The sequence below is a fragment of the Petaurus breviceps genome, unplaced genomic scaffold, assembly GCF_028583685.1.
Source record: "Petaurus breviceps papuanus isolate PSGF00001 unplaced genomic scaffold, PetGlider_PUasm1.0 126, whole genome shotgun sequence".
Lineage (NCBI taxonomy): Eukaryota > Metazoa > Chordata > Mammalia > Diprotodontia > Petauridae > Petaurus > Petaurus breviceps.
Window position 1 is genome coordinate 37,563,395 of NW_027185655.1, and position 26,862 is coordinate 37,590,256.

General features: G+C 39.3%; 1 protein-coding gene across 1 annotated transcript in view; it reads left to right on the forward strand.

Annotated features, from left to right (window-relative positions):
• The window catches only part of EGF (epidermal growth factor), a 170,101-nt gene that overhangs the window by 80,472 nt on the left and 62,767 nt on the right, over nucleotides 1–26,862 (forward strand). Inside the window, exons 12-15 of the mRNA XM_069100262.1 lie at nucleotides 11,411–11,533; nucleotides 13,493–13,618; nucleotides 17,660–17,796; nucleotides 21,356–21,527. Coding sequence (XP_068956363.1) covers nucleotides 11,411–11,533; nucleotides 13,493–13,618; nucleotides 17,660–17,796; nucleotides 21,356–21,527 — 558 coding nt within the window. The remainder of the gene's footprint in view (nucleotides 1–11,410; nucleotides 11,534–13,492; nucleotides 13,619–17,659; nucleotides 17,797–21,355; nucleotides 21,528–26,862) is intronic.

The following is a 26,862-nucleotide window of genomic DNA, read 5'->3' on the forward strand; positions in this document are numbered from 1 at the left end:
TTGTTACTCTTGGTCACCTTTTTTGGGTATTAATAACACCTGAGATTTCCCCCCGCTTCTTGTGTCTTTCCTTCCTTCACAGATACCTTGCATTCCCTCACAGTTATGTTTCTTTCAGTATTGATCTCCTCTAGATATACTTAAATCTAAATTGGCTGCCTGTATCAAAGAATGAAATTGAACATAGGGATAGCCCCCCCCCCCCCCCCCCAAATAATGTCATTAATTGGTTTCTGGGAAATGATATTTGTGTAGTTAGGTGGTGCAGTGGATAGAATGCTGCTCCTGGAGTCATCTTCCTGAGTTTAAATGTGGTCTCAGACATTTACTAGCTGTGTGATCCTAGGCAAGTCACTTAACCCTGTTTGCCTCCATTTCCTCATCTGTAAAATGAGCTGGAGAAGAAAATGGCAAACCACTCCAGTATTTTTGCCAAGAAAACCCCAAATGGAGTCATGAAGAACTGGACATGACTGAAATAACTGAACAACAGAACAATAACAACAAAAAATGATATTTGGTGCAACAATGTTATGGGGGCAAGAATATTAAAATTAAAATAGCAATAATGATAATAATTCACTTTAATGTCTAGAAATGTTTTCTTTACAAGCCGATGAGACAGGTAGTATGAACATTATTATCTGTATTTTGCGGACAACTAAACTGAATTTAAATGACTTGGGCTAGTTAGTAAGTGATGGAACCAGGATTCTAAAAGGCCATATGGTCAGCCAATAAGAAGTGGAAATTTGAAGGGAAATGGCTGCACAAGCTGTGTCATCTGATTATGATGGAATATTATTGTGCTATAAGAAATGACAAGCAGGATGATTTCAGAAAAACCTGGAAAGACTTACATGAACTGATGCAAAGTGAAGTGAATAGAACTAGAACAGTGTACACAGTTACATCAGTATTGTACAATGAAGAACTGTGAATGACTTAGATATTCTCAGCTATACAGTGATCCAAGACAATCTCAAAGGACTCATGATGAAACATGCTATCTACCCCCAGGAAAGAACTGATATTATCTGAATGCAGACTGAAACATACTATCCCTTCCTTCCTTCCTTCCTTCCTTCCTTCCTTCCTTCCTTCCTTCCTTCCTTCCTTCCTTCCTTCCTTCCTTGTTTCTTTCTTTTTTTATTTCTTCCTTTCTTTCATTTGAGTCTTCTTGTATATGTATGGAAATGTTTTACATGTATAACCTATATTGGATTGCTTACTGTGTCAGGGAAGGGGGAGAGGGAGGGATAGAATTTTAAACTCAAAACTTAAAAAAAAGTTAAAATTGGTTTTAACATGTAATTGAGGAAAAATATTATTAAAAAAAATTAGCCAAACAACATTCTAGGGTTTTTTTCTCTGCTGGAGTTTATAAACTATTACTGAGAAGCAGCATAGATTGGGGCAATATACTATCAAAGACATCACTGAAGAATCAACGTTTCATTTTAACTTTGAAACATGTTATATATTGGTTGCATGTCACCAATCCTCAAAACAATAATAATAACACATCAACGTACTAAATAATTTTTATATCTGATGAATTTGATAAATATGTGTGTACATATACCCAAAGTCTACCATTTGATAGTATGTCTATTCTTCCAAAGCTTAAAATGTTGGCTATTTTTGGAAAGGATCATCTTATGAGAGGTGATGTGGAACAGAGGATAGAGAGTAGGTCTCAGAGTCAGTAAGATCTGGGTTCAAATTCTACTTCTGACATACACTGACTATGTAATCCAGGGCAGTGAATTAAATGCTCTAGGATACTGTCTAATCCTGGAAGTTGCAAAACAGGTATTGGCCTGCATTGGTTTAGGTGCCAATGATATCAGATTGTGAAATGTTAAAAAAAAAATCTTGTCATCAAAAAATGCTTTCCAAATATATTATTATTTTGCCCAAGAAAAAACACAAGAATTAATGCTATTTGTCACCATATTTATGAATTAGAATCTGGATTTTAAAGATCTATATTTCATATGTCAAATAGTATATCAATGACAGAAATTGATAATATTTAAGAATATATTTAGAAAATTCCTTTGAGAAGAACACTTTATAAATGTCATAATTTTGATACTGAGAAACATGAGGTCAATCAGTCAATCAATAAACATTCATTAAATGCCTATTATGTGCCCTAGGACAGCCCTGGTACAGTTGATAGAACATTGGGTTTGGAATATGGAAGACTCATTCATGTTCATGAGTTCAAATCCCACTCAGACACTTAGTAGCTGTGTGATCCCGGGGGAGGCACTTAACCCAATTTGCCTCAGTTCCTCATCTGTAAAATGATCTGGAGAAACAATTCAGTAGATCTAGCCAAGGAAATCCCAAATGGGGTTATGAAGAGTTGGACGTGTCTGAAATGATTCGACCACAACAGGTACCTTCCCCACACTAGGCTAGGTACTGGGGATGCACAAAATAAAAAAGAAACAGTCCCCACCCTAGGTCACCTTAATATGATTAAATAATGATTTTTACCCTTTAGAGATTGAAAATAGCCCCATTAAGAGGTTGAAAAGCAGAAATTTTTGTAAGATTTACAAAGTTTTTGCAAATCATAAAAATCCCCTAAAATTCTGTTGTCAGGAAAAATTTATATAGATTTCTCCCACACTAATCAATGTCACACCCCAGGCCAGCCTTAGGCAAAATTGTAAAGTGGGTACTATTAATGCACTAAGGTGTCAACTCCCTAATCCGCTCAACTAATCTAGGCTAAGGTGCTAATGGAAGAGGTAAGAGGCTTTCAAATTACAGTGTAGTCTTCTGGGTTTATTGTTTGGCCCCTAGGCTCAGAGTGAGTGTAAATAGCAATTGTTTCTGTTTTGCCAGAAACCCTGAGGGTATTCCCCTCCCAGATTGATTTTTTTTTCTTTTTTGACTAGGTAAAAGTCATTCTTTGCCTCGTTTTTTAACCTAACCTTAAATCACTGAATGGGCATTGCCTTGGTCAAACTTGGAAAAGGCCTTAACTTAAAAAGGCCAAAGTATTCCACTGTATCCTGGGCCATCTCCAGTCATCCTGCTCTATATCTGGCCACTGGACCCAAATGTCTCAAGAGGATGAAGTGAGGCAGGTGACCCTGCAGCCCTGCCTCACTTAAATTCAATTCTCTTGTAAGTCATGATATTGCTTTCCTGATGCTGACAGACAACAACAACAGTATTCTAGATACAATATATTCAGCTTTTGATGCCTAACCTATTGACACTTGACTCAGAATAAAGATTTTATGCCAGAAAAGAAAATTTTAGAGAAAACCATTCTGTTTCTGTCAAATCATGCTATTATGTATCTGCCCCCTATACATATTTGTAGGAATGACCCTCTTAGCTCCCATTGGAAATGGGCTCCATTTACAAAGGTTAATAGAGCATATGGGCAGCTGGGTGACACAGTGAATAGAGCACAGATAGAGAGCCTGTAGTCAGGCAGAGCTGAATTTAAATCTGGTCTCAGATACTTACTATCTGTATGACCCTAGACAAGTCACTTAACCCTATTTGCCTCAATTTCCTCATCTGTAAAATGAGCTGGAGAAGGAAATGACAAACCACTCCAGTATCTTTGCCAAGAAAACCCCAAATGAGATCATGAAGAGTTGGACAGGACTGAAATGACTGAACCAAAGAGCATATGATCGACTCTATAAATAAGAGATGATAAAAGGCAGCCAGTTGGTTGTTGTAAGGATAAAATGAGATATTTGAAAAGGTCCTTTACTTTGTAGATTCCAACTATTATTATTACTATTTTTATTGTATGGGGAATGAGAAGTAGATATCAAAAGATGTTTGAAGACATCCAGTGTGACTCTTTCAGTTTACAGGTGAGGAAACTGAGTCAGGTAGATTAAGTGACTTGCAAGCATTTATGCAGATAGTAAATGAAAGAACTGGGATTTGAGCTAAAGTTTTCTTACTCCAAAACCATTATCCCCTTCTGCCTTCAGGTCTAACTTGAATTTTAAAAGATCAGGCAAAAACAGTGATGCTACTATTTCTGGTTGATCTCTATACCTCAGATATTTGAGCCTTCGACACAGTCTCTCTCACCTTTCTGGTTCTACGCCTGTTTACATTTCCATAACCTATACAATTTTGGGAAGGAGAGAGTATGTGTGTATGGGGTGTTCAGGAGGACAAGTACCTCTTGTGGGATGGCTCCCGTTGACCTTTGGTGTCCATCTGATTCACCTGACTCTCACCTGTGGCTACAAGAAGCTGTAGCATAGTAGTAACCACATCCTGGTGGAACTGTCTTGGCAGATGGGCCAAACCAGGCTGAGGTAACAGATAGGCCTCAACCCTGTCTACTTCGAGCATGTGAAGACTTTCCCCAGCAGAATGGGTGGATGACAATAATTTATTCCAGGTGGCCATGAAGGTAGCTGAAGCAGATGTCATGGTGGAAGCACTTAGGGCTTGGTCAGGCATTGAAGACGCCAAGGTCATTCACTGCATCCAGAGAGACGTCTCTAGTTGTCTTGACTTTTGTCCTTCCTTTGGATTTTGATGACTTGGGAAGAGAGAGTGAGGTCAATGACTTTGTGCCACCCTTCCTCACCTCAATCCAAATCTCCTATTCAAAAATGACAGACAAACGACAACAATTAGCTATGTTTAAAGTCTGTAATGAGAGACCCTCAAAGCCTACTGTGCATGAAATGGGAAATAAATCAGTTCAGATCAAAAATTTTTCTTGGGCTAGATACATATCCGCTTTCATAGTCTATTCCCTGAAAATGCCAGAGCTCTCCTTGAGTATTCCACATGGCTTTACTTCCAGGATAGATTTTTCTGAGAATGCAGCAGCTCCAGCTGGATCAAAGGGATGTGGTATTTTTGCTAGGTAATGAATCTAGTCAGTAGACAGAAAAGACCAAGAGGCACATGCTGTGAATCACAAAGTCCACTAATGGGTTGAGTGGAAATATTTGCTTACTGCAGATTTACTAATGCCTCTTTTTTTTTTTTTTAAAGCAATGGGGGTTAAGTAACTTGCTCAAGGTTACACGGCCAGTTATTTCTGGGTGTGGTGCTAAGTATCTGAGTCCGGATTTGATCCAGGCCATCCCAAAACTGGAGCCGGTCCTCTTACTCACTGAGCCACCTAGCCGCCCCTTACTAATGCCTCTTATCATAACAGTAGTTTTCTGTCTAGTTCCCCTCCTGGAGAAATGCCATCCTATTAATTCTAAGAGAAAGTATTTGATTCATGACAAAAATTGCCAAACTAAAGTGAATATTTTGAATTGAGTCAACTTCTGAAAATGTTGTATTTTCACTTTGAGCATCAGACCTTTAGTGAGTGTGTACTCAGAGAGAAGATACAGCCATCAGACACTCAAGATTGCCTGTAATCATGATTTCAGGGCTGTTGGTACACAACTTTGAGCTTATAAGTTTTATGGTTAGGATTTTGACTTCCATAAAGAATTGCAACTTGACCTTCAAAGTGTGTGGGTCATTTGAGATAGAGAAACAGTACTAATGGCTTTGACCTTGGTGATTGGTTTAAAGAAGCATTGTAGATTGCCAAATTGTTGGAAACTGGCCTACTAACATTACAGCTCTTGATTTGGTAAGGACTGCTGATGAAAACTCATCCAACTTCAAAGTGACTCGATAATGTGAGCCATCATCATTGTTATTAAAAATGCACTGGAATATGAAAAATACAAAAATATGAAATATATTAAAGTATGAAAAATTTCCTAAATATTCCTAGTATTACAGATTTAGTGTTGAAAAAAAAGGAGAAATAATTTTACATATGAATAAACTGGGGCCAGGAGAAGTTAAGATGCTTGCTCAAGGTCACACAGATCAAGAAAGGACAAATAAAGTCCTATGCCTCTAGGGCCAGCCTTGTTTAGTTGCTTTACTCAATTTCTTTCTAATTCCATTAGGATTAGGAACCTTGTGGGCAGCTAGGTGGTGCAGTGGATAGAGCACTGGGCTAGCAGTCAGGAAGACTCATCTCTCTCCTCTCTCTGTCTCTCTGTGTCCTCTCTCTTTCCCTCTCTCTTTGTTTCTCCCTGTCTCTCTTTCTCTCTACACACACACACACACACACACACACACACACACATGATATTAAGTCAATGCGGTACAGTGAGGGAACCTGAGTTCAAATCCACTTTCTGATACTTTCTGCCAGTGAAGCCTTGGGTGGGTCACTTATTCTCTTTGAGAAACCTATTCTGTTTCTTCATCTGAAAAAATGAAAGATTATGTCCAAGGCCCCTTCCAGTTCTAAATCTATATGCTTGCCTTCTCCGTGATAGAATGTTAGCTTCTTGAGGGAAGGGATTGTTCTATTTTTGTTTTTGCATCATCAGAGCTTATTGCTATACATTATACATAGTAGGTGCTTAATAAGAAATGCTTTGGGGGCAGCTAGGTGACACAGTAAATAGAGCACCTGCCCTGGAGTCAGAAGGACCTGAGTTTCAATCTGGCTTCAGACATTTACTAGCTGTGTGATCCTGGGCAAGTCACTTGACCCTGATTACCTTTAATAAAAAAAGAAAAGAAAAAAGAAGAAATGCTTGCTGTTTGATCCTGTGAATATTTAGGAGGTATACTCCAAATATTGCAGTGACTCTTTGAATATTAATAATAACTTAAATTTATATAGGTTTGTGAAGTGTTTGACATATGTAATCTCGTTTGATCCTCATAATAACCCTGTGGGTTAGGTGTGATTATTATCTCTGTGTTAGAGATGAGGAAAATGAAACTCAGAAGTTAAGTGACTTATTCATGGTTACATAGTATTTGAAGGAGGATTTGAACCCAGTCTTCCTTGGACTCTAGAAGAGTCTAGTTGAGTAGGTCTTAGAGAGGCATGGAAAACAACAGTGTATTTGGAGTTAGAGGACCTGAGTTCCAGTCCCAGCTCTGTCATTTAGTACCTATATGACCCTGGTCAAGGCACAATGTAGACTCTCTCACAGCCTCAGTTACCCCATCAGTAAAATTAGGGGGGCCGGGTTGGATTAGATGCCTTCTGAGTTTTCTTCCTGTTCTATAATACTTTATCCACTGTATCATACACCATAAAATCAGCCCGAGAGACTTCATCAAATGCTCTGTTAAAATCTGGGTAAACTCTAACTCCAGTATTCTCTGATCTTCCAGTTTATAAGCCCTGTTACAGAAGGACAAAAGGTTAAACCAAACCTCTTCCTTTGGCAGAAGAAACAGAAGCAAAGAGAGAATTAAGCTTTTCTATCTTCTCTATTTTTGTCTCTATTTTGTCCATTATCATTCTCTTCTCCACTTCAGCCGTGGTTTTATCCCTTCTCTCATCGTCCTCTTTTCCCCCTATTTTGGATGCTTTTGTGACTTGGTTTAGCCCACACAGCTCATTGCCATTTGAATTTGGGTGAGGCAAGTCATCCCTTATCACTGGGCTCATTTTCCCTGCAATTACATGTAAGGACAATTTTTACCATTCATTTTTTACAAAATGTTAAGTTTCAAATTTTCTCTCTCCCTCTCTCACCTCCCCTCTCTCCAAGAAAGCAAGCAATTTGATATAGGCTATACATGTGCAATCATGCAAAAATGTATTTCCCATATTAGTCATGTTGTGAAAGAAGCAACAGACCAAAAGAAAAAGGTCACAAAAAAGTGAAAATAGTGTGCTTTGATCTGCATTCAGACTCTTATCAGTTCTTTTTCTGGATGTGCCTAGCAGTCTTTTTTCCTCAGGACACCTTTGGAATTGTCTTGGATCATTGTATTGCTGAGAATAGCTGTCATCATTCATAGTTGATCATTGTACCATGTTGTTGTTAGTGTTTACAATGTTCCCCTGGTTCTACTCATTTCACTCAGCATCAGTTCATATAAGTCTTTCCATGTTTTTCTTTTTTTTTTTTCTTTTTAAAGCAATAGGGGTTAAGTAATTTGCTCAAGGTTACATGGCCAAGTGTTTCTGGGTGGGTGCTAAGTGTCTGAACCCGGATTCGATCCCCAGGTTATCCCGACACTGGAGCTGGTGGTCTTTACTCACTGTGCCACCTGACCACCCCCTTTCCATGTTTTTCTGAAGTCTTTCTGCTCATCATTTTTTTTTTCTTTTTGGAGGGCAGTTGGGGTTAAGTGACTTGCCCAAAGTCACATGGCTAGTAAGTGTGTCAAGTGTCTGAGGCTGGATTTGAACTCAGGTTCTCCTGACTTCAGGGCCAGTGCTCTACTGCTCATCATTTCTTATAGCACAATAGTATTCCACAACTTGTTCAGTCATTCCCCAATTGATGGGCATCCCCTCAATTTCCAATTCTTTGACACTACAAAGAGAGCTGCTGTAAATATTTTTGTATGAGTAAGTTACTTTTTTTTTTTTAATCTGTTTGCAGTACAGACCTAGTAGTGTTATTGTCGGGTCAAACAGTATGCAGTTTGTTTGTTCTCCTCGTTAGTTCGGTATTTAGCAATACCACAAAGGTCTAGTTCCGGAGCTTTCTAGTTGGAAGCAAAGAGGATGAAAATCACACATTCACCAGATCATGCTATGTAACCAGGTGGATGGAATGCCAGGCCTGGAGTCAGGAAGACTTGAGTTCAGTTCTTGCCAACCATCAGCAAGTCACTTAACCTCCATCTGCTTTAGTTTCCTTTACTGTTAAAAAAACCCCAAACAACAAACAGGAATAATAATACCTACTTCCTCATAGGGTTGTTGTAAGGATCAAATGAGATAGTTCTTTACAAATTATAAAGAACTCAGCACGATGCCTTGGTACATAGTAGGTGCTTAATAAATGCTTCTTTTCTTACTTTCTTTCTTTCCCTTTGCAGTCAGATAAGCAACCCATAGTCCATCACCATGTTCACCTTGGACAAAGCCGGATAGTGAGTAGAAGGAGGGAGGTCACAGATTTAGAGCTGTCATGGCCTTTGCAGTGCCAACACCTCTCATTGTATAGATATAAGAAGCTGAGTCCCAGTGAGTTAAGGGAGTCACAAAAGGTTTATAGTGATTTATAGAATGGGAATTTGAACCCAGCTCCATTTTCACTCCACCATGCTCGGCTTGATTATATGAGGATTGGGCATGCTTTCAAGGATCCCAAACTACTAGGTGTTACTCATCTTTTTTTTTTTTAAACAATCAGGGTTAAGTAACTTGCTCAAGGTTACACGGCCAGGTGTTTCTGGGTGGGTGCTAAGTATCAGAGCCCAGATTTGATCCCAGATCATCCCGACTTTGGGGCCAGTGCTCTTACTCACTGAGCCACCTGGCCACCCCTAAGCAATTGGGGTTAAGTAACTTGCTCAAGGTAACACAGCCAGGTGTTTCTGGGTGGGTGCTAAGTGTCTGAGCCTGGATTCGATCCCAGGTCATCTTGACTCTGGGCCGATACTCTTACTCGCTGTGCTACCTGGCTGCCCCTGTTACTCATCTTTTTGATAGCAATACTCTTCCCAGTAATGCCATGCAACTGTGACTTATGGGACACCATGATCTCAGAAGAGTTAAAATTACAAATAACCCAAAGGAAAGACACAAAGGCACAAGTAGGCTTCATCATGTTACCAGTGATGACTTGCATTCAGTTAGTGGAGTGCAGGAAGACACTGAGGATATGTATGGGCAGAAAAGGAAGTGCCTAGTCATGATGGACAATATGGTGGGCAGCCAGAGTGGTACCCTGGTGCCCTTCAGATAAAAGGAGAAGAAGACAAACAAGACACTAGAAGGGCAACTCAAGTGGGCACACTGGTACTTGAGATAAAAGAGGGGAAAAAGCCAACAAAAACCAAGAGGAAGGCCTTCAGTATTCTGGAGAGATATTCTATGGAGGATTTATGGTGAAATGTAGACAAGAATTGCATAGGAAGAGACCAGGGTTTGTGATGTATACACTAATAGAGTTATAGTTCATTTAAAGTTTCCAAGTAAAAGCACCCAGTTGATAAAGTGCTAAATTACGCATTGGTCATGACCTATGATTTCATCCAGATAGGAAACTCTTGACAAATCCTTCCACCAATGCACTATAATCTTTAACTTTTTAACTCAATATAACAACTCAACTTTCACTTTTTAACCTTATTGGAGTACAGTAGAAAACTGGGATTCTGCAGTCAGAGGATCTGGTTTCGAGTCCAACTTCTGCCGTGGGTAGTTATACTCACGTGACCTTGGGCAAGTGTTTTGAGCCTCACCATCTATGAATTAAGGTTATTAGATTACATGACCTTCAAGGTTCCTTTTAGCTCTAAATCTATCATCATATGACTTACTTAGGGTTGGAGAAAATTCCAGTCAAAAATTATGATGTTATATTTATGTCGTCTGATAGTTCAAAAGAGATTGTACACCTTAGAGAAACAAGGGTTGGCTAAATAGCAAAACAGCTTCAGCCTGGAAAGAATTCTGGAGGTAGGAGGGGCAAACCAGGAATAGAATCAAGAAAGGGATGGAAGGACAGGGAGGCGAAACAGAGTTCCTCCAGGAACCAAGTGTTCTGTTCTGGGGGCAAAATGCAGCCAAAGGAAAGATGGAGGAGATTATTTCACTATGCAGAGGGAGAGTAGGTCAGGGAAAAACATGTGAGGGGTCTGTCATCATTGAGAAGTCTCTGTCATCTGAGAACTCAATGACTTTTATTGGTGAGGTTTGCACTTCCTAATGAGCAATAATGCTTAAAATATTAACTTCCCTGCATTGTAAGAATAAGACCACTCTGGTCTTGAAAAGTCCCAGAAGAGCATGCCTAACAGATTCAACCCATTTCAGTGTTGGCAAATGCCATAGTAGGGCTTGATTATATATATTGCTTTTTGGAGGAGGGGCAATTGGGGTTAAGTGACTTGCCCAAGGTCACATGGCTAGTTAAGTGTTAAGTATCTGAAGCTGGATTTGAACTCAGGTCCTCCTGACTCTAGGGTCACTGTGCCACCTAGCCACCCCATAGAACTTGATTATTAAAGCAATATTTGATAAAAGAATAATTTAGAGTAAACCAAAAGAGGCAGCTTATAGTTCCAAAAGTTCTTCCTTACCATATTTAATTATAAATACTCCCTTTATTTTTACACCTATCCTGACTATCAGCAGTTCTAAATATCAGATCTTTATTTGACTTTACCTTTTTGTTGTTGTTGTTTTTTGGAGGGGGGAAGGCAGGGCAGTTGGGGCTAGGTGACTTGCCCAAGGTCACATGGCTAGTTTTGTGTGAAGATTTGAACTCAGGTCCTCCTGACTCCAGGCCTGGTGCTCTATTCACTGTGCCACCTAGCTGCCCCGACTTTACCTTTTCAGAAGAGTGCTTGTGGTTTACTAGAAATTTATTTTAAATAAATAGCAGTAAACTTCGTTGAACACTAACTAGAGTCTCATTCTCCAAACAACCAGAATTAGTTTCCTGTGGAACCAATAACACTGGATGCAGCCATCATTGTGTCTTGACATCAGATGGTCCCGAGTGTTTCTGTCCTGAAGGGTCAGTGCTCAAGGAAGATGGAAAAACATGCAGTGGTAAGTATGTCCAACTTGATTAGATTTAAGACCTTGGCTCTCTTATCCCCAAACTATAGCTAATGCATATTGGGATGAAGAATTGTTAAATGGTAGATCCTTTTTTTGGGGGGGTGGTAATTGGGGTTAAGTGACTTGCCCAGCTCACATAGCTAGTAATAGGTGGTGGATCTTAGTAGTTTAATTTATGCATTATATAAATCCCTCTTGATTTTCACCTTCAGTCTTCTCTTCTCATCTCCCACACTTTTTTTTTAGCTTAGTCTCCATAGAGGTTAACATTGATGGAAGACGACATGATTCAGAAACAGAAAGAGCCTTAATTCTGGTTAAGCTATATTTGAGTCTCCATCATCTTTCATTGACAAGAGAAAACAGAAAGATAAGATGCAAAATTCATGAAAACCAAAGAGTAAGGCTCATTGGGAAAGGAAAAGTTATAAGGTCATAGATTTAAAGCTGTAAAGGATTAGTAGGTCTTACTCCCTCATTTTACAGATAAGCAGAAAGAGACATAGATGGGTTAAGTGGTTGCTCAAGGTATCACGATTTTTTTTTTTAAGCAATTGGGGTTAAGTAACTTGCTCAAGGTTACACCGCCAGGTCTTTCTGGGTGAGTGCTAAGTGTCTGAGCCCGGGATTCAATCCCCAGGTCATCCTGACACTGGAGCCGGTGCTCTTTACTCGATGTGCTACCTGGCACCCCAGGTATCACGATTTTTAAGAATCTGAAGTGGGGTAGCACAGTGGATAGAGTGCTAGACTTGGAGTCAGGAGGATGTGAGTTCAAATCCAGCCTCAGATACTATCAGGACAAGTCACTTAACCTCTACCTGCCTCCTCTCCTCATCTGTAAAATGGGAATAGGAATAGCACACATGTCCCAGGGTTGGTATGAGAATAAAATGAGATAATATTTGTAATGCAGTTTGCAAACCTTAAAGTGCTGTATAAATGTAAGCTAGCATATAGGAGTCTTCCTGACTCCAAGTTTAATACTCCATACTGTCTCCCTGAAATCAATAAAAATTGAAGTTTGCTTTCTAGCCTGCTGCCAGTGAATGTGCTTTCCAGTGGCTTAGAGGAGTTTCAAGGAAGTTAGGTCAATTAGCATTGCTTAAATCCTTTTTGGGTGCCTTGCCCTGGAAGAGTTCATAATCTAATGGAGGAGAAAATATACAAATAACTATTCACAAGCTAGGACCATACAGGATCAGCTTGAAGAGAATTGCAGAGGGATGGTACCAGTATTAATGGGGACTAGAAAAAGTCTTGCAAAAGTTGAGATTTTTGGTGAGACTTGAAGAAATTGAGCTTCATGGGGTATTCCCTCCTGATTGCTGAGGGATCAGCTTGATTTCAGCTTTATTACAAAGCTGATTAAAAAAAAATGAACTCATTAAATTGTAAGTTTCTCCATTAGATTGTAAGCTCCTAGCGCCCCTGGAGTCAGGAGGACCTGAGTTCTGTTCTGGCCTCAAATACTTAACACCCGCACAAAAAAAACTAGCCATGTAACCTTGGGCAAGTTACTTAACCCCAATTGCCCTCCAAAAGGCAAAAAAATAAAAAAAAATTGTAAGCTCCTTGAGGGCAGGCACTATCTTTTGCCTTTTTTTTGTGTCCTCAGCCCATAGCACAGTGCTTGGCTTATAGTAAGTGCTTAATAAATGTTTATTGATTGATTGAATCCTGCCTAGTCCAGGTTAATGGGCAAAGCTTAGGTAGAAACTATTTTTAAAATTATTTATTTATTTTTAATCTTCAACATTCACTTTTATAAGATTGAGTTTCTTATGGGACAACAGTATTCAACCACATTCATACACCACAACTTGTGGTGATAAACTCTTTTAAAAAAGATATGGTCATTAAATTATGTCTTTAGCATTTTATGAATGAATGACTTTTGATTTTTTGAATACTTTAGGATTCTGAATGAAATCGCTCTTTTTCAAGGTTGTTCATCACTAGATAATGGTGGGTGTAGCCAGATTTGCATCCCTCAAAGCCCAGTGTCTTGGGAATGTGGTTGCTCTCCTGGATACAAGCTGCAGTTGGATCAAAAGAACTGCAAAGCTATAGGTTAGTACCATTGAGATTGGAAAATGAACTTGTATGGAGGGATGAAGGCGTTATTGATTTCAATTCCTTGGCATCTTTCCCAACAATTACCTTTTCTGTCCTTGGTACATACCTGGCACATAGTAGGCATTAATAACAGTTTATTAGCTGACTTATTGACTGTACTTATACTACAACCACTATAGTCCAGGTCCTCATCACTGCTTTCAACTGTATTTTTGCAATAGCCTTATAACTGGCTTCCCTGCCTTATCTGTCCTTTCTCCAATCCATTCTCCACACAACTCCAAATTATTATTTCTGGAGCTCATGTTAGACTGTATAATTTCTTAACTCAAGAAGCTTCGGAAATTGCCCATTGCCTTTAAATTCTTCCTCCTGTCCCCTCCCCTAGCTCTCCATTCTCATTGTATTTGCTCCTCCAATGCACTCCATGCTACAGCCAAATTGGCCTTCTTCCTATTCCCCTTAAGATGTCATTCTCTCATTGGTCTCTGGGTCTTGGCATAGGCTATCCACCATTCTTGGGGGTCAGGGGGCAGGGTTCTCCTTCCTTGTTTCTGACTCTTGGAATCCCCAACTCTCTGAAGCTTCAGCTTAAGTGTCTTCAAAAGGATTATTCCTTCATTTATTAGTCCCTGCACAAACACTTCTAGATACCACTTGTAAGTAAACTCTTAAAAATAAATGCTTGCTGATTGAGAAAAAAATTCAAATGTTATTTTAGAAATCTCAGACTGTTTTTGGTTTTGCCTTTCATTTAACAGGGCTCTGGCACAAGTCAGTAATTGGTAATAGATTTTTTTCTTAATGGTTTCTCCAAAACCACATAAACGTGGAGAGTTATTTGCCAGGTAACATGACTCATCTGGTAGCGATTTAATGTGACCTAAGGTGTCCTATAAAGTAAGTGCTCCTGACGTTCCAGGCCTGTCAATATCTATGTTGAAGCAGACTCTATACAGGGTGTCCCTAAAGTCTAGACACATAGGAATCTCATTAATTATGCATTGTTTTGGAAGGGGAAAGGTAGGGCAATTGGGTTAAGTGACTTGCCCAAGGTCACACAGCTAGTAAGTGTTAAGTGTCTGAGGCCAGATTGGAACTCATATCCTCCTGACTCCAGGGCTGGTGCTCTATTCACTGTGCCACCTAGCCACCCCTACTATGCATATTTTCAAGAAATGAAATGAATGAAGTTTTCAACAACTTTTTATTTAATTAGCATAAATGACATTTCATAGGAAGACATAGGAAACACATAGGAAATCTCTTTAATTAATTAAATTAAATTAATCTCATTAATATGGAAAATAGTTCCTAATAGCTAATGAAAGTTTTATTCCATATGAAATTGTCATGGCTAAATTTTATGCTAATTAAATAAAACGTTGTTGAAAAAATATGCATAGTTAAGGAGATTTCCTATGTGTCCAGACTTTAGGGACACCCTCTAGAATGGGAACAGCATGAACATTTTCTCCTTGTTGGTGTATAAAGCCCCATAGCACCTAGTACTGTTTTGCATAATACTTAATAACAATTTGTGGATTGATTCCTTTTGTTTTAAATACCCCAGGGAAAGCTATAATCCTAAGACTGACAATTCCTCTTCTGTCCATATTGAAATGCTTTGCTTCACTGATACTTTTTTCCCTCCCAAATAAGGAAGGAAACAAGTATTAAGTGTCTCCTATCTGTCAGGCACTATGCTAAATGCTTCTCAAATATTAGCTTATTTGATGATGATGACGATGATGATGATGACGATGATGATGACGATGATGATGATGACGATGATGATGATGATGATGATAGCTAGCATTTATCTGTGCCAGGCACATTTGCAATTATTTTTTCACTTGGTCCTCACAAAAACCCTGGGAAGTAGGTGGTATTACCCCCATTTTAGAGATAGGGAGGGTAGCTAGGACAGGGTCTAGGGTCAGGAAGACTAATCTTCCAGAGTTCAAATCTGGTCTCAGGTCCTTAACCTATTTGCCTGTTTCCTCATCTGTAAAATGAGCTGCAGAAGGGAATGGAAAACATAGTATCTCTGCTAAGAAAACCCCAAATTGAGTCACCAAAAGTCAGACACAACTGGAATGACTGAACAACAAAAGCGATGTGGAAAATGAGGCAAGCTGATGGTAAGTGACTTGCCCAGGGTCACACAGTTGGTAAGTGTCTGAGGCCAGATTTGGATGCAGGTCTCCCTGGCTCCATGCCCAGTGCTCTGTCCAGGGTATCACCCAGCTTCCTCCATGGAAATTCTTCTTTCAATATTCCTAACAACCTCAGATATGCAGCAAATGGTTTTTATATTTACTGATGGTTTATTAATAATATAATCTTGGAGAATGTGATGATTCTGCAGGGTTTGCCCTTTTCATCGCCTCATTCCAGTCAGTGAGAAATGGAAAATAATTGTGTAGCTTTTTGTGATTGAATATTCCCATCTTCCTGACCAGAAATGTCTAGGCTAGGGGAGTTTGTATTCATGTATTCTAATCTATACACATGTAGATAAGAAGTTTCAAGAGAAAGCCACACTGAGTGATAGAAAAAGCTTTGACTCTGAGACAGAGCCTATAGGGGTCTATGCACTGACTTTGCTCCCTCCTACCTGTGTGACCTTAGGCAAGTTAAGTACTCTGTGCTTCAGTTTCTGCCTCCCCCAAAAAAGGGGAGGAACAGGGATCAGACTAGATGGCCTCCCCTTTTTTCTATTCCCCATGTTCCTAAATGGTATTATGCCATGTTTACTAATAGCACTTGGTAATATGGCTGCCTTGATGACATCTGGCAGATAGGGGGAGTGGTACGCAAAAATTCAGAAATGGGTCAAGATTGCATTTGGTGCCTCCCACTCCATTTGGGGTTGGGGAAGAAGGTCTTTTTCCTCCCCTTTAGGGCCACTTCCTCCTCTCAGTTATTCTCCTTTATTAAGTTCTAATTAATTATCCATCACAGGAATACTGGAGTTGGGAGCTTGGCTATCCCTTACCAAGGAAATTAAAGAGAAGATTGCTGTTCAGGCAGGGGTTTGACTGGATGATTTTTTGAAGCTCCTTCCAGCTCTGATATTCAGCCATCCCACCAATCATTTCAACTCATTCCCTTTGAAGTATTAGTGATTTAGTGTATCTTAGGAATGGTGGTCCATAAGATGGTGTGCCAGACCTGGAGCCAGGAAGAACTGTGTTTAGATCTGACTCCAGGTGCTTACTAAGTTATTTGGTCCTAGTTATTTGGACAAGTCACTTAACCCCTGCCCCAGTTTCCTTATCTGTAAAATGGGGATAGCACTATATTATCAATAATAATGACTATATTGTCAATCAATATTAATACTATTATTATGTATTATTAGATTAATAATAATAATAATAGTGCTACTTCCCAGGGTTGTTGTGAAGATCAAGTGAGATAATATTTGTAAAATGCTCTGCAAATATTAAAGGGATATATAAGTGCTAGCTAGAGCACTGGGCTTGGAATCAGAAAGGCTCATCTTCTTGAGTTCAAATCTGACCTCAGACACTTACGATTGTGTGACCTTGGGCAAGTCATTTAGCCCTTATTACCTCAGTTTCCTCATCTGCAAAATGATTTGGAGAAAGAAATGGCAAACCACTCCAGTGTCTTTGCTGAGAAAATCCCAAATAATGTCATGAAGACTCAGACACGACTAAACAACAACAAATAAGGGCTAGTTATTAAAAGAAGATTCCTGTGTGATCCTCAGCAAGTCTCTTAACCTCTTTCTCAGTTTCTTTATCTGTAAAATGGTGATAATAATAGCATCTATGTCCTAGAGTTGGCATGAGGAAAAACCAAGGTCACCTTTGTAAAGTGCTTTGCAGACTTTAAAAGCTCTTTATAAATCCTAGCTATTAAAAAAAGATACTTGGAGAAGGTTTGATTGAGGCAAAGAAAGAATCTTTAAGTGGGGAATTTTAGTCAGTGGGAGGGGATAAGAGGTAACTGAAACATAATGATATCTAGCAAGTGAAGTCATGAATGAAATTTGGTCAACAGGACCCCAGCCCTTCTTACTGTTTGCCAACATGCGTGATATTCGGCACATCCACTTTGATGGGACAAAGTATGAAAGCCTGCTCAGCCAGCAGATGGGAGCGGTCTTAGCGTTAGATCATGATCCGGTTGAAAATAAGGTAAGGCTTTAAAAATGAGAGGATTTGGAAGTGAAGTGAGGACGGTGGGTTTTTTTTTTTTTTTCAGGTATTGTCTCTTCTGCTCCTAATCCTAACAGGTGACCTTGGTTGTACATTGGGAGAAGGGGGAAGAAGAAGAGGCTGAGAGGTTGGGGAAATGCCTGATTGGGCACTGATGCTCAGAATGGGCAGCCACACCTTAAATATTTTATTATCTCCAGATGCATTTTCAGGCGTTGCTCCTTCTAAAGAGAAGCAATATGGCTAGAGTTAGCCTTAGAGTCAGAAATACAGTATTTAAGTCCTGCCTCAGATATACTGGCTGGGTAGCCCTGGCCAAGGTACTTAACTTTTCAGTGCCCCCAAACAACTCTTTAAGATGATAAGTGTCAGAGCAGGTGCTACTATCATTGGCAAAGGAGATTTCCTCACCCACAGTTCCCTACACTAATTAAATCTCAGGTATAGTTCACCCCTTCCCTCTCAAATCCTCTTCTTTATTAAAAAATCAGATCTTGTGATGGGCAACTTCTCAAGGGGTCTTGAAACTAGTTTCTCCTTTGGGAAATGAGGTTAGTATGAGAGGGACTTATACATAATAGATACTCAGCAAAAATTAGACCATGGATGTAGAGGGCTTTGTAAGTCCTAAAATAAGATTTAGATGTCATCTCTCATTATTATGATTGATTTGATGATAGTGGGAGAAGCTAGGGCAATAGGAATGGCAACGGGAAGGAGGCCTAAGTAAAAGGGGCCAAGAAATGAATTTATCATTAAATGTGTAGGGAGGGAAAGGATTCAATTGCCATTTTCCTTTTATCTATGGCAATCTATAAACATAACCATTGCGGTTCATTGTAAGTGAACTATCTAAGTCCGGCTTTAGTAGGACTTACCCAATTTTGTAACATGAACACTTTGTGTAACTCATAGGGAGATTAGAACAGAACTCTGTTCTCAATTGCAGGCTTAATTCATTGAACATTGACTATATATTTCTTGGTATATTAAATATGTTACACAGCTGTTTGGAAAATGTTTGGCAGGGCAGTATGGTACAGTGAAATAAAAAGGTCCTGTGTTCAAATCCTTCTTCTGACTCTTACTACTCATGATCTTGGGCAAGCCATTCTCCTAACACTCAGTTTCTTCATCTGTAAAATGAGATGACAGGTTCTGAAATCCTTTCCAGTTCTTGGGTTATGATTCTCTGAATAACCTCCTATAAATTCTGAATGTAGCCATCAAAATACATTCAGTTTTAAGGAGAGAGGGTAGTACATGGTACTGTTTGGTACCCAGAATTTTTAAAACTACAAAGCCCTTGGGATGGGTTGGTTAGGTGAATTTAGAGCTGATTGAATGGACCCAAAGAATGCAACCAATTAATGGTTCAATGCCATTTTAGAAGGAGGTCTTGTAATCTTCTGACATTGGTCATGGCAACATTGGAGGTAGAGTCTACATGGAATCACCAGTTTTTGAGGTATCAAAGAATGGAAATATTTTCTGGTATAGTAATATTGCCTTGTATTTAGGAAATTTCGTAAGGGACAATTGAGATTTTCTATCTCATTAGCTTTTCCTTAAGTAATATATCTGCATGGCACCTACTAATTTACTCCAAGTTCTTATACACTTATCATGAATTGTTATTTGTGTACAAGTTAAAATATGGTCTGCTGGACTATAAACTCCTTGAGGACAGAGTCTAAATTTTATCTCTCTTTTTATATCACTCAGTGAATAGCACAGGGCTTTAAGTACAGGGGGAAGTTAATAAATATTTGTTGAATGAAATAGAATTGACAAGAGGGAATCAATCTCTGTAATGTAATTGGTATGCATCCTGATCTTTCTAATTAGCATTAGAAGACAAAACAGACTAGTTCTTATGATTCCAGGCAATCTATTAGTGAATGAGAGAGTGAGGCAAATTGGTGCTGGTTCAATTTATTTGGGATTAGGAGTTATGTATAACGAATATTATAAATTGGACTTTTGTGATAAAGCATTATCAGCTATCTTTCTCTTCCTTCTTTTCTTTTCATAAATAATTTTATACTCAGACTTAACCATTTAAATAAGTCCAAGATCAAACTGTTATACCCAGAGAATGTGTCTAGAGAGTGTGTTAGCACACCCTATGGTTTATAGTACCCTTGGACATCTTCACTTCAGGAGAAGTAAGCTGACACACTACATTCTTCAGATATACCTTCCTATTATATTTTCTTACATATAGCTAATATTTTCACCACTTAGGTAAGCAAGGAGATTTCAAATGATGTTTAAAGCTTATAATCTTGTCAGAATTTTACCTCAGTTTTAAGGTATTAAATATTTGACATTCAGTGTTCCCTCTGGAATGGCAGTGTCTTATAACTTGTGGGGTGACCATAGTGACAATGAAATAATAAAATATCCTGCATTTTCCACAGGAAAAAAAATAGTGAGATCAACTCTTGTTGAATAACCCAGCAGTTCTTGCAGAGCTATCACTAGTGTGTGTGTGTGTGTGTGTGTGTGTGTGTGTGTGTGTGTGTGCGCGCGCGCGCACGCTCTTGTGGCAAGCATCACAAGACATACCTAGAGCAATGGACGGGTGGGTAGAGAAACTTGGGAGGCTGGTCATGAAGATGGGAGAGCTTGCTCAATTTATGATCTGCTAGTTTCCTATTTTAACGAGTGATTCCTGTTAACTAAGTGCTAAGCTCTGCTGTTTCTGGCTGTTTAATGAGTGAAAGTGCTGTCTAGGCTCTCCAAATCCAACACCTGGGGCAAAAACCCTGCATTAGTTATGGCCCTGACTTATGGATACCTTATCATCAGTTTGTTGCAACTGAAATAGAGTATCTTTTCCCTTCAGGGAATCTTGTAGAGGATGTGTTGGGTTGATTTAGGAGAGAGTTTAGGATTACGGTTTTAAGGATCTTCCTGTCAGTCCTTATTTTATGGATGAAGAAAATGAGGTACAGAAATGCTGCTCCTGGTATATGTTTAACAACAAGCTCTATGGAGGAAAAAAAGTAATTGCAATATACTTTTAAGGTTAGTCTACATTAACATTTTCTCTGTCACTTTCTTAAATCTAGGTAATCAGCACAATTAAATCCTGATTTGCAGCATTTGCTGACTTCTGACATATAGATTCTCACATTGAAAATATAACGATCAGCTCTCTTTAGTCACGACTCAAGCTGGCTCTGGACAGAGGAGTTAGGTGATTTACTCAAGGTCACCCAATGAACTAGCTGCAGAGCTGGAACTGGCGTCCTATTTTTCAGACTTTGGGTTGAGCGCTTGGGAGTCAGGGGCATGGGCTCCCATGTCATCTCTCACTAATTACTTAGGATATACAGGTTGTAGAAATAATATGGATTGAAGTACAAAGGCTGAATTCTTAACTAATGGATGAGATTAGCATACCATGAATAGCAAGTGCAGACAGGCATGAAATTAAAAAGAAATTAAAATGAGCTACAGAGTTTGCCATTCCCCTTGCATTTTTTAAAACAAAGTTATCAGACAGAGAATCCTGTTTTTTCTTTTATAGATTTACTTTGCGCACACGACACTGAAGTGGATAGAGAGAGCTAATATGGATGGGTCAGAGCGTGAAATACTCATTCAGGAAGCAATAGACACGCCGGAAAGTCTTGCTGTGGATTGGATCAATCGTAAATTCTATTGGACAGACCGAGGGTATGCTTTTCTTTTCCCACTTAGTAAGTAGGACATGAAGGCTAGGAAATGATGTGATGGGTTGAAATGGACAGTTTTCTTCCTTACCTTGCATGGAGGGGCAAGGAATGTTATTCTGTCTTCTGAGTGTGGAGAAAAGAAGAAACAGAGATAGATGGAGGTGGGACAGCAATTCTAGGGGCACCCAGAGCAGCCAGATAATCTATTGGTAATTCTGTTGTAATCAAGGAAAATCCAAGCTTGTCTTAGGGTAAATCAAATCCAACCAACACATATTTATTTAGATCTATGGAGAGCACTTTGCTATGCACTATGGGGGCACAAAGCATAACTTAGGCTCATGTCTTCAAAGACTTTATAGGCTGTTTGGGGAGACAAAACATAAATGTACAAATGGTTAAATTTAGCACAGTGCCTGAAACTCATGAACGTTTTTTGACTTGAATGATAATATAAGATGTCACAAGTTATCCCAAGATTTACTGATGAATGGTAGAGTCAGTAAGTACTGTAAGAGTTGTGAGGGCAAGGGATCACTTCAAGTAAGGTTATTTAGGTAAGGCTTTGTCCACAGAAAAGGTGAGATTTGAAACCAGAATATATGTTTAGACCATGTTATTAAAAAGATGGTTTGTGAGCACATAAAAAAAGAAACAGTGGTCACAAAAAGCTAGGTTGGCTTTATCAAGAACCATTCATGCCAAATTAAAATTCATTTCCTATTTGATAGGCTACTAGATCTGAGAAATGTTGTAGATAGAATTTACCTATATTTTTGCAAAGCATTTATTAAACTCATAGTATTCTTGTAGAAAGAAGGAGAGATATGAACTAGATGACAGTTGGTTAGGTGAACTTAGAACTGATTGAAGGGACCTAAAGAATGCAACCAATTAATGGTTCAATGCCATTTTGGAAGGTCTACAGTGGAGAGCCCTGGGGATCTGTGCCTATCTCTGTGCTATTCAATACTTTTATCGTTAACTTGGATAAAGGCATAGATGGCATACTTATCAGATTTGAAGGTGACAAACATCTAGGAAAGTAGAACTCTGCCATCACATAAGATGGTGATAAGGATCCAAAAAGATCTTAATAGGCTAGAATGGTTGGCTGAATCTAATAATAAATTGAATTTGAATGGGCAAAAAAGTGAAATGTGATTCATGGGGTTCAAAAAACCAATTTCCCAAATACAAGATAAAGGAGGTATGGTTGGTATTTCATATGAAAAAAGATGTTAGTTGCCTGAAAACTTAGGATGAGCTGATAGTGTACAAAAAGTTGATGTGGTATTAAACTGCCTTAGGAGAAGCAGATGTCTATGATTAGGAAGTTGATAGTCCTGCCCAGGTCGGATCACATATGAATCATATTTTATCAATGTTCATTTAGGGGACACCATATTTTAGGAAGAACACAGAGACTGTCTAGAAGGGTAAAGAGAATTGAGCTCATGCCTTTTGAGAATCATTTGAAGGAAATGGAGAATATGACTTGAGGTTGGAGGTTGTGGGGTAGGGCTAGTGGATGCCATGGTGGTTGTCTTCAAGGACCTGAAGAACTGTCCAATGGGAAAGGGATTAGGCTTATTCTGCTTGACCTCAGAGGATGAAACTGGGGGCAATGGGTGTAGGTGACTAAGGGGCAAATTTAGACTTGATGTCTGGAAAAATGTCTTAGCAGTTAGAATTATCCCCAGATGGAATCAAATGTCTCACAGTAGGGAGAGGACAGGGAGGTAGTGACTTCCCCTTCACTAGATGTCAGTCCAAGTTTGAATGACTTCTATAGGAGAGCCTTTTTCAGGTATGGTTTGATGAAATGCTTTAAGACAGGAGTGGGGAAACTACAGCCTTGAGGCCATGTGTGGTCTCCTAGGTCCTTGGGTGCATCCGTTTGACTGAGTCCAAATTTATTTGTTCTGTGAAGTTTAGATTTAGTCAAAGGGCTACACTTGAGGACCTTGAGGGCCACATGTGACCTTGAGGTCACAGGTTCCCCACTCCTGCCCTAAGAAGCCCCCTCTAACTCTGAGAATTCTGTTTCTGTGATTCCCCAGAAGTTTATTTATATAGATATATAAGAAGCTAATAATTAATAATAAAAAATAATAATAATTGCTAACATTTATATAATGTTTGCTATGTGCCAGGCATTAAGCTAAATGCTTTATAAATATTTTTTCCTTTGATCCTCACAACAACCCTGGGAGGTAGATGTGCTATTATTATGCCCATTTCACAGGAGACAGAACCTTCAGAGACTTTTGGGGTTTCCCCTGGTCACTCCATTTTCTGGGCTGCCAGTCCAACTGTCTACAGGTGAAACACCTTTGTGTAGCGGGGCTTTGCTCGTGTCAGAGACAGAGACATCCTCTTAGGGAGGACTACACACAAACACACAATCATATAATCACACAATATGTATATGTGTATGTATATATAAATATGTGTATACATATATACACACATACATACAATTTGTATAAGAAGACGTACAAAATGTAAAGAGGCCTACACCATACTTTACTTCTAAATACTTCATATTGGGAGACTTTTATCCCAAGAAGAGATTACTGTAATACATTGGGCCAAGAGAACCCATAATGATGTATGAAATAAGATCAGAGATCCGTTAATGATAGCAATAACAGCAGCCTCTTAAAGGTATTTATCTGAAACACACTGTGATGCCTTCTGGGCATCAATCATACACATTTAACCCCAATGTACTCAGACCAGGAAAACTTGCTTTGGATAGCAGATGTTAACTGTTCTCAACCCAGCTCAAAGTTGTTGAGTCTTCTCATGTTTCCCCACACTCTTGTGGCACCTCTAATTTTAACTGCCTTTGATTAATTGCATTGCAGTGCCAACTCCGGAAGCAGTGCCTTTGGGGGATAGGCTTTCAGGGAGGTGCCCTGAGGATTAAGGTCCCAATTCCCTGGTTCATTACATACAGTAATGATAAGCCATTCTTAAGACCCTCATAGCTAGCTTCCCAGCTGCTGAAACCAAGTCTTTAATTTGCCTGGAAATGAGATGTTTATGGTTTTAAACATTGATGTTAGTTGGAAACAGAATTTAAATATCATTCACATGGTATTTGGTCACATGGAAAGTCTTAGCCAATTAATATACTTTGTACTGTAGGAAAAGAATAAAAATTCAATAGAACATCTAACTAGAGAAAGAAAACCAATTGAGAATCCTATTACTGGTGCAAACATCATTAAAGTGATAGGGAATCTTGATTCCCAAATGTCAGACATCTGGGAAGAAAGAATGTCACCAGTCAGGATGAGTTGGTTAACCACTTGTGAAAACTGCTTACTTACCCTTTCAAGACAACAAGGTCCCCTTTGGCAAAATTGTTCTCCTGAGGCTTTGGGTGGAAATCTTTTGTCCTGAAAGCAGGATGAGCAGTTTTCTTCCAGAATTCCCAATAGGACTAGAGCAATTTCTATAAAAGATAACCAAAGTTGGGTTGTCACACGCTATCAGAAGTTATGCTTGAACTCATATGAACTCAGAAGGCCCCTCCGCTTTGATTTCAGCACAGCTACTACCAGAGTCTGAGAATAGCTTTCTGTCTTACTTCTGAGAACATGGGGGAGGGAAGGAACTAGAAATATAAATTCCAGCAACCCTACCCTGAAATTGCTGAATATTCAGGAGCTTATTTTCCTCTCAAATAATTTGCATGTGATAACTCATACTAACAGTAACAAGAATTTGGAAATGATTCTTACACTGAAATCAGTCAAAGCAGATAACTCAACTTGCCCTATTTCAGGAACTGGGTCAAAATTTGCCCCAGGAGTCTCTCTCTTAGCTAAAATGCAGCTCAGTGGCAGTTACTTGTGAGAATGTAACCACAGAGTGTGACACAGTGAGTTAAAAATTAAAAAAAATCATCCACCATCATTTTTCTTATTACCAATTCACACATAATGTGAAATTCTCTTTTAAAGCTGGGTATTAAAGTCACAATGCAGTTTTTAAAAAAGTTCATCTTCTGACATTTCCTCAGTTTATAACTCCCTGAACAGACCCATCACATTCCCAGAAACATTTTTTTCCTTAGTCACCCCCTACTACTCTCTAAACATACACTTGGTCAAAAATAACTTCTTGTACTCTATTCTCTGAATCATAAGATTCAAATATCAAATTGTAAGGTCATAAAGCTGGAGCTAGAGTGGTGTTCCAGAACCTATCAGAGATGGGATTTGAACCTGAGTCCTTTGACTCCAGAGTCAAGTGCTTTTCCTAAAGTGCTTAGTACAGTGCCTAGTGCATGGTAAATGCTACTTAAATGTTAGCTGGTACAATGGATAGCACACCAGAACTGGAGTCGGGAAGATCTGAGTTCAAATTTGAACTTACATACTAGTAAGTAAGCTGTGTGACCCTGAACAAGTCACTTAACCTCTGTTTGCCTCAGCTCCTCATCTGTAAAATGGTAGACAAACTGGAGAAGGAAATGACTCTTCAGTTTGTTGTTTGTCCTTCCTTCTGGAAGAGGACTGTGACATTGGGAAGGTGATTTTATGACTTGCAAGTAAATTGGATTTAAGTGAGGCAGGGCTGTGCAAGGTCACCAGCCTCACTATGTCTTCTACAGCCATCTGGCTTCAGTGGTGAGATATAGATCAGTACCACTGGAAATGGCCCCAGAAGCAGTAGACCTTGTCCTTTCTGAACTGATATCTTTCCCAGATCTCAGTTTGACTGAGGCAACACCCATTTAGTAATTAAGGATAGGTTAAAAAAAATGAGGCAAAGAATGGCCTCTTTCACCTAGTCAAAAAAAAATCAGTCTGGGAGGGGAAGATCCTCAGTTTCTGGGCAAAACAGAAACAATTGCTATTTAAATTTCCTCAGTCAAACTGAGACCTGAGAAAGACCTTAGCTTAAAAAGTTCAGTGTCCTCTAGTCTTCCTGATCTGCTGTACTTCACGGCATGACTGTCACCAACTCATAACTGTTGCACCCTGTTTTTTTTCAGTCCCAAAATTAGTTTATAACATTTTATTGTATAATTCTCATGTATATAATTCTGTTCATCATGCTGCTTAAAAGGTAAACAGAGGGGCGGCCAGGTAGCACAGTGAGTAAGAGGACTGGCTCCAGTGTCGGACTGACCTGGAGATCGAATCCTGGGCTCGGACACTTAGCACCTACCCAGAAACACCTGGCCATGTAACCTTGAGCAAGTTACTTAACCCCAATTGCTTAGGGGCGGCCAGGTGGCTCAGCGAGTAAGAGCACCGGCTCCAGTGTCGGGATGACCTGGATCAAATCCAGGCTCAGATACTTAGCACCACACCCAGAAATAACTGGCCGTGTAACC